This window comes from Ictalurus punctatus, chromosome 29 (assembly GCF_001660625.3).
Source record: "Ictalurus punctatus breed USDA103 chromosome 29, Coco_2.0, whole genome shotgun sequence".
In the NCBI taxonomy this organism is placed as follows: domain Eukaryota; kingdom Metazoa; phylum Chordata; class Actinopteri; order Siluriformes; family Ictaluridae; genus Ictalurus; species Ictalurus punctatus.
This window is the reverse complement of record NC_030444.2, coordinates 3,092,674-3,104,645: the sequence shown is the minus strand read 5'-3', so window position 1 is coordinate 3,104,645 and position 11,972 is coordinate 3,092,674. Positions and strand designations below refer to the sequence as shown.

The 11,972-nt window shown below is 42.6% G+C and overlaps 1 protein-coding gene across 2 annotated transcripts in view; it reads right to left on the bottom strand.

Moving 5' to 3' along the window:
* Positions 1 to 383: 383 nt before the first annotated feature.
* The window catches only part of spock3 (SPARC (osteonectin), cwcv and kazal like domains proteoglycan 3), a 29,440-nt gene continuing 17,851 nt past the window's right edge, over positions 384 to 11,972 (bottom strand). The window contains exons 5-11 of one of the 2 annotated variants that reach the window (XM_017461490.3): positions 9,199 to 9,304; positions 8,965 to 9,070; positions 8,350 to 8,421; positions 7,954 to 8,208; positions 6,411 to 6,473; positions 5,667 to 5,804; positions 384 to 3,281 (exon numbers count right to left, since the gene is read on the bottom strand). In XM_017461490.3, coding sequence (XP_017316979.1) covers positions 3,145 to 3,281; positions 5,667 to 5,804; positions 6,411 to 6,473; positions 7,954 to 8,208; positions 8,350 to 8,421; positions 8,965 to 9,070; positions 9,199 to 9,304 — 877 coding nt within the window. In that variant the 3' untranslated portion in view covers positions 384 to 3,144. The remainder of the gene's footprint in view (positions 3,282 to 5,666; positions 5,805 to 6,410; positions 6,474 to 7,953; positions 8,209 to 8,349; positions 8,422 to 8,964; positions 9,071 to 9,198; positions 9,305 to 11,972) is intronic. The other variant, XM_017461491.3, reaches the window with a different exon arrangement.

Sequence of the window (11,972 nt, the reverse complement as noted above, 5' to 3'; positions counted from 1 at the left end):
CACACACACACACACATTTTAAGGATGTGCGTATGTGTGCACATTAGCTACTGGCTCTCTCTCAGCACTGTTTCCAGGTCAGTGATTTCCATTTTTTTTTTTTTTTTGGGGTAATTTAATTGCACTGAGAGATGAAAGTGCCCGAAAGAGCCATAATCCTTCACACACACATGCGCTCACACACACACACTTGACCGACAGATAAGCCACTGGGCTGTAACGATGAAACAACCGAGTCCTCAAACATCCCTACTTGTGAGTGTGTGAGTGTGTGTGTGTGCTGATCTTCCAGGAGCCTGATGAGGAACTGCATAAAATATTTACACCGTGTTTATATATAATGCAGTACTGACCACGCACACACACACACACACTTAACATAATTCAGGTTGATAGAACTTTATTTCAGCAAATATTACATACACTGTAAAAAATGCATTTGGAACGTCTAGACCAATAGCTGGACAGATGTGCATAAAGGAATAAAAGGGGGGATTTTTCTCCTTCTAGTTTGTCTATTTTGCTCTGACGTGGGTGTGAACACGAAAAAACGTTATGCTTTTAAACGAAACTCCGAATCAAATCAAAAGATCATGAAGTGACACCACGGACATACCCATACTGAACATCTGGAACTTTTGAACGTTTTGTCAGTCGCAAAATATAAACTATCCACAGAAATGTACACAGAGAAATACAGAGAAGTGGGGGGAAAAAACACACCGTAGGCTAAAATTCCCTAGAAGTCTCTTTCTCTTCTACTCAAAGGCACTGTACATCTCAGGACAGCTAACAGATGACACATAACAACCAAAAAAACTGTGTGTGTGTGTGTGTGTGTGTGAGACACAAAACGCTCCAATGAATCTCATCTCAGGTTTGGCGTCGCCCCCAAAAGCCGGAGCACAAACACAGACGCCTGTGTGTGTGTGTGTGTGTGTGTGTGTGTGTGTGTGTGTGTTTGTGAGAGAGAGATTATAATTGTCTCATCAGCCACTGAGTCAATGTGTCTCTAATATAACGTTCTGTGTTAAAGGGGTACTCCAATGGGGTTTTTTTTTAAACCTGATGTTTATTCAGCACATCTGTAGCGTTCTCCGTTAGTAGCACAGATGTGTCGGATTTCTCTAACTCTTCTTGTACTGGATGAAGAACACAACAAAACAACCTGTTTACTGGTTTATAATAGAAGTCTAGAGGCAGTTGTTTTGAGTCAGTAAGTAAATGCTTCTGGCATACAAATGTAAAAAAAAGAAAAGAAAAGAAAAAAGGTTATTATTAAATATTTGGAGATTCAGTATACTTGAGAAGAAATGTCGGCCGCCACTGTCCAGTCCAAGACTAGCTGAGATTGAGTCAAGACCGAGTCCTAAAGGGGGTCGAGACCAAGCCAAGACAGAGTTCAAATGAGTCAAGACAGAGTTCCAATGAGTCAAGATTGAGTTCAGATGAGTCAAGATCAAGTTCCAATGAATCAACATTTAGTTCAAATGAGTCAAGATCAAGTTCCAATGAATCAAGATGGATTTCAAATGAGTCAAGAAGGCGTTCAAATGAGTCAAGATGGAGTTCAAATGAATCAAGATGGTGTTCAAATGAGTCAAAATGGATTTTCAAAGAGTCAAGACAGAGTTCAAATGAATCAAGACGGAGTTCAAATGAGTCAAGATCAAGTTCCAATGAATCAAGATTGAGTTCAAATGAGTCAAAATGGTGTTCAAATGAGTCAAGATGGAGTTCAAATGAATCAAGATGGCTTTCAAATGAGTCAAGATCAAGTTCCCAAGTTCCAATGAGTCAAGATTGAGTTTAAATGACTCAAGATCGAGTTCCAATGAGTCAAGATGGCGTTCAAATGAGTCAAGATGAAGTTCAAGTGAATCAAGATGGCGTTCAAATGAGTCATGATGGAGTTCCAATGAGTCAAGACCAAGTTCAAATGAGTCAAGATGGAGTTCCAATGAGTCAAGATCAAATTCCCAAGTTCCAATGAGTCAAGATTGAGTTCAAATGACTCAAGATCGAGTTCCAATGAGTCAAGATGGAGTTCCAATGAGTCAAGATGGAGTTCCAATGAGTCAAGATGGAGTTCAAATGAGTCAAGATCGAGTTCCAATGAGTCAAGATGGAGTTCCAATGAGTCAAGCTCGAGACAAGCTTTGCCTATATGCCAAAACAAAACTGCAAATTCTCTTGAGAATATGCGATTATAATTATGCAGCTACGCAAAAATAAAATGCTTGTTTATTGCAAACAACATAGTTTCTCTGCCACTGGTAACCAATATTTTTTAGTAGTCAATGTCAATATTCATTACTAAATAATTAGTTAAGTTTGCTCGTTCTCTCAACTAGTTGACTTGATTTCTGCATTGCGCCAGTGATTAGGCTGTTTTCTAGAAGAAGGAATTATTTCTTGTCAAAGTTAACTCTTATTCCAGACTAATTATTTTCGCGTAACAGCATGTCCAGAGGTGTTTTAGTTCACAGATAGATTTCACTCAATTCTGAATAAGCAAGTTTTTTTTTCTTTTTGTTAATTTATTTTTGTCTGTGGTAATTACACTGTGTGTGTTATAGATGTAGTGGATAGCAATTAAGCTAACACTGTCCAAGAAACATGTGTGATAATGATAACTCGGTAAAGTAGAGCTGCTTTGCTTTTTAGGTAGAAATGCGCTAATCCTGTATCCTCCTTATTAATCTTACATATTCTCTATTTGTTATTCAAAACCGAAAGAGTGCAACGATGTTCATAAGGTACGGTAAAACAAGTACACACAGCAACAAACATGGATCTAGTATAAATTCTATTAGAAATATGCCATCAGCTCTGCATGTGTGTGTGTGTGTGTGTGTGTGATCATTCCTGCTTCCTGCCCAAAGGGATATAGCAAATTCACTCTCAAAAACGCTCAACGACATCAAAATAACAAAAATAAAATGCGTCGTATTAATCAGTTCTATTAATTTTTTTTAATACAAATGTTACACAGCAAGAGGGAAATATACCTTGATCTAAGCCATTAGTAATATTAGTACTTCATTTCTACAAGTGACGCCTAAAAACGTGCTTTTGGTTTCCCCTTCCTCTTTTAGAAAAAGAAAAGAAAAAAAACAAAACAAGAAAAAACCATAACGCCGATTACGACAAGTAGCTGTCATCGTCGTCATCGTATTCTTCGTCATCTCCCATGTCCTCCTGATCGTTCAGGACATCGTCGTCCTCGTCGTCTGAGAGCAACGAGTCCCCACTTCCAAAGTCTCCAGAACCCTCCAATGCTGCAACAAAACACAAGCAAAATGTACAGACGCTCAGTCAAAAAAACAAATGAACAAAGTGAACCATGGAAACAAAAACATCTGTTAATGTCAGATCTATTAAAGAACTTCTATCCATCCAGTATCCCATTTTCCGTACCGCTTACCCTATACCACCCTCATGGGGGAGCTTGGAGCCTATTCCGGGGAACTCGGGGAACAATGTGGGGGCTACCCCATCACAGGCACACACATTCACACACCCATATACAGAATACGGACAATCTGGAGATTCAAAGCAGAATACAGTGCACGTCTTCGGACCGGGGGAGTAAACCGGAGTACCCGGAGGACTTTGGCAGTATACTTAGGGCCATTATTGTGTTGGAAGGAGATGCTCCATCCAAGTCTCCCGTCGCTTGCCTTCTTAAATTGACCTGTATTTGTCTCCCTCCATCTTGCACTCCTCACTGACCAGTTTCCCAGTTCCTGCTGATGAAAAGCATTCCCACAACATGGTGCTCCCACCACCATGCTTCACTGTAGCAATCTTGGTCTCATCAGAACAGAGAACCTTCTTCTACGTTTGCTAAGTCTCTTAACTTGCAAGCTCCGAACGGGATTTATACCCATATATCCAAGTGGTGGAGGAATGATGTTTTCGGGGTGTCTGTACGTCTGAGATCATTGTATCATTGTAACCAGCAGATGAACTGATTCAATTCTGGAAGTCAAATATCCGAAGGAGATTTTCTTCGACAGCGTCCTTCCTGTTTTCGTTATATTATACAGAGACGTTGCTTAGACGTCCATGTTCAGGAACGGAAAAAAAAAAAAAAGGTTCCCATTGGTCTGGTCTGATTTGTATGGACTTATCCTTGCTACAACCAAATGAATTCGCATTGACCCAAACATGGTTGTAGAGAATTCCCCTTTCCATTAGACTGACAACTGAATTCAGGCAAGGTACAGGGCACCTACAAGCAGGTCTTTAAGGAACACACATGGTGTGTAGCAGTAGGAAGTATTGTCCCCCTGGTGGCCACCTGAATCGCAGTTCATGTGCTCATGAAAAGGTTTGTGTTTATATTTAATATAAGTTATGTTTCTTTGACATACACTCACAAATGGTACTTGTTTAGCCAAACAATGCCATGTTGAAAGCTATAGCTCGGTGGTGTAATTAATAGCTTAAGCTATTTTGGTTTAGCGAGGGGGTTGTGCATTATGCCATTGTTTAGTTTTACCTGTGACTTGAATTCATCTGTGTGTACACTCCAGTGAGTAAACTAATCTGGGACGACGAGATTTCTTACCATTTCAGAAAACCACGCATTCTGTGTTTGTGTATACTCCGTAAGCTTTAAATACACTTCCTGTCTGTGTAAACCCACTTCCTGTTTGTGACTCACTAAGCAGAGTTCTGCTGTGGGTCAAGTATTCCACCAAGCAATATCTAACGATGCTCAATTGGATATCTGAAGGGATTTTGTGGCATAAAATGAGTTACAATAAGCACCGGACTTGTTCGTGGTGGAGGCATCCCTGTTAACGCTGTTGGCTTTGACGTCTACTTTTCCCAATATTGACTTTCTTTTCACAAATCTTCCATTAAGCCAAGCTCCGTGGAGTGTCCAGGTTATGGATGTCCTGTGAGTAGCTTCTCCAATTTGAGCTGTGGATCTCTTCGTTGTCTTCAGAGTTACCGAGACGTCTTCTTTGTTTCTCAGACTGATGCCGTTCTCATCCAGTCGCTTACTTTTGGTGGACACTTGGAGAGCAACATTCCCTAAAGATAACTCGGTAGGATTTTGGCCATTTCACCTTCTACAGTGCACAATATAAGTAAACGATTCCGGTGAAATCTCGGTGCGTAAAGGGCGAGGCCGAAAACCACTTCTGAATGCTCGGACGTCACCGTCTTAAAAACCGTCATGAGTCTGTAACGGATATCCTGACATGGGCTCGGGAATACTTTGGTAAACCTTTGTCATCCATCCATCCATCCGTCTTCTATACCGCTTATCGTTCTTCAGGGTCACGGGGAAACCTGGAGCCTATCCCAGGAAGCATCGGGCACAAGGCGGGGGACACCCTGAACGAGGTGCCGACCCATTTGAAGGGCACAATCACACACCCATTCACATAATTTGGAAATGCCAATAAACCTACAACGCATGTCTATGGACTCGGGGGAGAAAGTGGAGTACCTGGAGGAAACCCCTGAGGAACTGGAAGTAGGTTCTGTGCACATAGTGTGGAGACAGGATTCAAACCCCGAACCTTGGAGGCACCGTGCCCCCCCAAACCCCCCGTTTCCCAAGAGAAATATCATTTGACATAATTCTACTTGTATTCCTCAACTGATGCTTTAAAAGTATCACGTGAGTGCTTTGAGATGCTCACCACATTCGGCCGGGCCCATCCTGCGTGACCCGGCGACCTCGTTTCCATAGCGATCCACACACCAGCACTCTCCGCTGCTGCCGTGGCACTGGTGAGGTTTATAGAAGCCGTTGTCGTCGCAGGAAGGGACGTGCTGACCTACACATAAAGGTGTTAAAATCAGGAAACGCAACCACTCTCACTACTACCGTAACACTCCTCGCAGCCAGATCACGCTCTCGCTGCGGAACATCCCGTCAAATGACGAAAAAAAACCCCCACCATTTAACTTTTAAATCTAACCGGTAATATTCATACTTAGTGGCTTGTTCGTTTGTTTGTTTTTGCTCATTTTTCATTCCAGTCCTGCAGCTATTGTCAGCAGCTTGACACCTCAAACGCACAAAATTGCTCCTCTCAAATCAAGATGGTTTTCTGCGTGAAAGATGTTATTTCCACAGTGTGACCCGAACACTTCCAGCACATCGCACTTATGTCAAGATGGGCGTGTGTTACATATTCACGACTGCATTTCTATGCGTAAATCCTATCATTTCGATGCACGTGTGCTAAATGTGCTCGCCCGAGGTATCGTATAAACCGTGAATTCAGACATCTGTAGACACAGTTACACAGATTTATGTAGATTTGTTCGTGTTCAAGGCAACGGAAATGAGCCCGAAGTATCTATTTAGCAGTAATACTGATGAGAGAGAGAGAGAGAGAGAGAGAGAGAGAGAGAGAGAGAGAGAGAGAGTCACTCACCCAGTAGTTTCTTCCTAGCTTGCTGTTTGTGGATGTTAGTGATCTCTGTCTGGCAGGGAGACTCTAAAACGAGTGATGCAAAATCTCAAATCAGCACAACCAATATAAGCGGTGACGGCTGACTGTGATATCAGATAAGTCTAAGTCTAGAATCTAATATCTATCAGCAACGTAACAATGAAACTATTAGGCTTGGGCGCATCGTATCACGCGGTGTCCTTTTGCGTAATTTGTACTTTGATTTGGACGATGTGTGCTTAGTCTATCTATTTTACTTTCTCCTCGAAAGGTATTTTGTGGGTAAAAAATCTAAAATGGAGAGTTAATCTAGCGGGTGTGTCGCGCCGTCTAATCAACTGACACGGCTGTCAGTGACTACGTTTACATGGACAGCAGTGATCTAATTATGGACCTTATTCTGAAGAAGACAATATTCTGATTAAGGTGTTTACATGAGTCGCTTTTAGAATATTCCTTTCATGTCCCCGTTTTACATGTTCTAGAACATAGATCGATTAACAACATGCGTCATTACGTCCCCACGCCACGCCGTCCCTCCAGAATTTCACGTATCGACGTACAGTTGGTCTTCGTTATGGAACCGTATACTGTTTTGGGTTTCATTTTTAATTTTACGAAAGCTTCAAGTGCGGTTAATTATTTGCCGTGCTGTACGTGTAAACAGACGACTGCCTGAAGCCGTGGGCTGCGTCCCAAACCGCGTACGTACCGTCTATACAGCAGCTGAGATACATGTATTTCTCCTACTATATAGCAGGTAAGTACGCGGTTTGGGACACGGCCGTTCTCTCTTGTTGCCGTCAAACGGTCGAGCGCTGCCGTGTGTGTACGTGTCCTGTCTCACAATGCGGTGAAAACGCCCACACGACGTTAATAGTGTGATTAATGTGTGTACATGTCTGTAACGCGACTAAAACAGGAATACTCCAGCGTCTTAATTACATTTGTGTTTACATCGACTATGACTTTAATCGGATTAAGGTCATCAATAATCGCTGTTTACATGCTAGTTTCTTAATCAGAGTATCGTCTTAAAATTGCGTTAATATCGGATTATTGTTGTCCGTGTAAACGTACTGACTGATAGGCTTCGTGAATCTACAGTCTTGGGTAGAAATAAAACCACCCCAGCCTCACTTCTTGCTTCTTCATACCATTTTGGTGTATTTTTCCTTACCACCACTAGGGGTGCTGTTGCACTTGCTTCCACAAAAAATCCAATCCCGCTGTATGTTTAAGATCCCGCGTACGTATTTGCCTAGTTTTAAAGCATGTTTCTTCAAGTTCTTCGAATAAACACGATACTTTCTCACAATTACAGGGAGTTTATTCCGTTAAATCATGTTATGCCGTATGCAGTGAGCATAAATAGTGCACAGGAAGCCTTCATACAATATACGTCAGTGGTACCGCAACATGTTCTCACCGTCTTTAAGTATACCATTCGTAAATATTCAAATGTGCCTGAATACTACGTTTAGTTAAGTTGTTGAGTTTTTTAAAGCAGCCCTCGTTTGTTTACCCTGGTGTCTCTGGAAGCAAGAGCACCACTCTTTGCTGGAGATGAGCTGGTCTCGGCCCAGGTCACATGACCTCAGGAAGGCCTTCGTGCATACGTCGTCCTTCTCCGAACCCAGGCCAACCAGTTCGGACTGGTCCAGGTGAAGGTCAAAGTTCATGTCCAGTCTGGTGAACATCCAGCCCAGGGAGCCTTTACAGACGGGCGCCTTAGTCACGTCCGTTACTGCACACCCGTGCAGAGAGCACGCGCGAGAGCCAGAGAGAAAGAGATGGATAAATCAATCAAACTATGCTGTACCTGGTTACTGCAGCAGCACGTCGAACCTAATCTCTCTGTGGCGGTTTGATTTTTGCTCAAATAAGTGAGATTGGTATGCGACTGTGGATCGTAACTTACTCATTTCGTGCACATCTCTGCTCCAGTCTCTCAGTCTGCTCGCCACTTTGTTCAGTTCAGCATCGCCGCACTCTACAAACACACACACACACACACACACACACACACACACACACACACACACACACAGAATTTCCTGACCGTCTTCTATGCACGACACTGCGACTAAAAGTTTTCGTTAACCTTTCGACCTACACTTCATTTTAAAAGCTGTCAAAACCACAGACGAATTTACCAAAGCCGCGACTGCTGTAAGACAAATTGTTTGGTACGCGGAACGCCGCCGCCGCCGTGCAGCATGCATTTTTAAACCGCACTGTTCGTCTCCCTCGCGCTCGTTCACTCGCACACGCAGAGTTTTAACTTTTAATCAGTTTCTAAGGCGCACAGATTGCAGATTTTAGGGAGAAAAAGATGAACCGTTTGTTGGATGGTAAGCCTTAAATTAATCATGTAGTGTGCAAAGATGGCGTGTGTGTGTGTGTGTGTGTGTGTGTGTGTGCAAGAGAGAGATTGTGGGAGTGCATAAAATAGAGGAGAGAAATAAAGCATTATAAAATAGTTACTTTCTGAGGAATTGTGTGTGTGTGTGTGTGTGTGTGTGTGTGTGCGTACCTTTCTTCTCCACAGATTTGTTTATTTCTGACGCACATGGACACTGTCCCAAACACTTCACTGCAATCTGTGTTTCAGAGATACATGCCTGATACTCCATTTGACACTACCGTACACACACACACACACACACACACACACACAGAGAGATATAGATTAATTAGATCAATCTTTTGATTATATATTGGAAAATATCCTGGAAAATTACAAACAGTGTATGTGTATGTGTTTTACCTTGGTAGGATAAGTGTGTCTGTCTGTCGCACAGACTGGTGCAGGACGTGCCAGCGGACATCTCTTGCACTTCCCCATCACAGGCTTGAAAGTCATGCTCTTTAAGCTGAAAGACAGGGAAGGCAGAAAAGCAGAAGGGCGAGTGACAGAAGGTTATATATAAAGAAAGAAAACATGATACTGAATATTGGGAAGAATTCAGTCTCGAGCCATGGATCCAAGCTCCAGTATGCATTAACTCATTTAAAGCGAGCTGTATGCGTAGCAGATGAGTGCTCGGTCAGCGTGCTGTTTAAATCGTGGCCATGTTTACTTTACAGGAGAACGCGTTGATGTAACACTGGAACAAGACATTGGAACTATTTTATTAAGATGACACAAAATGGTGAATTAAACACACGATAAAATAGCACCATATGAGAACAGAAATAAATCGGGAAATAATAGGAAGTGCTGGATCAAGTGCTATTTAAAAAAAATAAATAAATTCTCTAAAATCCTCCAACCCTAAAATCCTCCAAAACCCTCCAACTCTAAAACCTTCAAAAACCTTAAAATCCTCCAAAACCCTCCAACTCTAAAACCTTCAAAAACCCTAAAGTCCTCCAAAACCCTAAAACCCTCCAAAACCTTAAAATCCTCCAAAACCCTCAAACTCTAAAGTCCTCCAAAACCCTAAAGTCCTCCAAAACCCTAAAACCCTCCAAAACCTTAAAATCCTCCAAAACCCTCCAACTCTAAAACCTTCAAAAACCTTAAAACCCTCCAAAACCTTAAAATCCTCCAAAACCCTCCAACTCTAAAGTCCTCCAAAACCCTAAAGTCTTCCAAAACCCTAAAGTCCTCCAAAACCCTAAAGTCCTCCAAAACCCTAAAACCCTCCAAAACCCTAAAACCCTCCAAAACCCTCCAACTCTAAAGTCCTCCAAAACCCTAAAGTCCTCCAAAACCCTAAAGTCCTCCAAAACCCTAAAGTCCTCCAAAACCCTAAAACCCTCCAAAACCTTAAAATCCTCCAAAACCCTCCAACTCTAAAGTCCTCCAAAACCCTAAAGTCTTCCAAAACCCTAAAGTCCTCCAAAACCCTAAAACCCTCCAAAACCCTCCAACTCTAAAGTCCTCCAAAACCTTAAAACCCTCCAATCTTCCAAAACCCTAAAACCCTCCAAAACCGTAAAATCCTCCAAAACCCTAAAAGCCTCCAAAACCTTCAAACCTTAAAATCCTCTAAAACCCTTCAACCCTAAAGTCCTCCAAAACCCTAAAACCCTCCAAATCCTTAAAATCCTCCAAAACCCTAAAAGTTGTTGCTATATTATATATTATAGTTGTTGAATTGTCATACTGCTCTCTCTTGTTGTGTTTATACTGACCATGTGCACTGTTTTGATTTTTTTGTCTCCGCCCCTGTCCTGCCATTGGTATGTTTACTGATTGTCCATCTGTATTGTCTTCAATCCTTAATTAGTTTGCCTTTATATAGCCTGTTCTGTTCAGTCTCGTTGCGAAGTCTTGCCAATAACGTCGTCGTCGTGCATTAATGAGCCTCGGATTTCCCACATTCTCCGTTTGACCCTCGTCTTTTTCCCCACGTTCTTATATAACAACGACCTATAACAACGAATCCTGGATTAATAAACACCACGCTGCCGTCACGCTCTCGCATCCTGCCTCTAATCGTACGTTACGTGAATAATAACGCTGGAAGCCATTCTGTTAAATCGAGCCAGATTTGCAGCAATCGACGTAATAATTACAATTCTGCTGAGTAGGGTTCGTGTAAACAATTCATTCGGAATCCGGAATGAAATACGTTCCCTTGTACTGCAAGTGGCCACTAAGGTGTGTGAGGTTTATTTCTGCTTGAGTGAACCGAAGTAAACAGAAGATGAAATGGCTGTCTTGTGGAGCGTTTTAATTCCGACCTCGCTTATTTTTTTTTCCGTGTCAAGATGCGTCGCTCTACGGAAAAAGAGCGTGTGAAGCAAAGTGGAAGAGATAACCGAAAGAGAGCCCAACTCTTTCATTTTCACCCTCGCTCTTTCCCCCCTCTTCCCCACCCACCCCCGTTCCCTTCTTTCATCAGATCATTAGCAGCCTCTTGTTATTGCCATGTTGTGCGCTCATACTCGGCACACTTCCTGTTGCTGTTTGTGTGGCCACAATTGCTGTTGACAACTGTTTAGGAGCAAACCAGGACAGTGTCCCCTCGTTTTCACCTCAGTAAACACTCGCCGTTTTGCATGGACTTGGTACGTGTGTTCGAGAACCTCTAAATATATCAATCGAAACGATTGAAAGTAATCTGTTTGAAGAATTACATCGGTTAGCGCGTTTTAATGCATCTGAAATGGCATAGGAATATCTCTACATATCTATATCTACTTGTGGCTTAGTGGTTCGCATGTTCGCCTCACGCCTCCAGGGTCGGGGGTTCGATTCCTGCCGTGGCCCTGTGTGTGCGGAGTTTGCATGTTCTCCCCGTGCTGCGGGGGTTTCCTCCGGGTACTCCGGTTTCCTCCCCCAGTCCAAAGACATGCATGGTAGGCAGATTGGCGTGTCCATAGTGTATGAATGTGTACGTGATTGTGCCCTGCGATGGATTGGCACCCTGTCCAGGGTGTACCCCGCCTTGTGCCCGATGCTCCCTGGGGTAGACTCCAGGTTTCGCCGTGACCTTGAGAAGGATAACGCGGTATAGAAGATAGATGGATCTATATCTACTCTTTACTGTTTTTAATGTCGACGGACGTTAGCGTTCTAATTATGTTCAA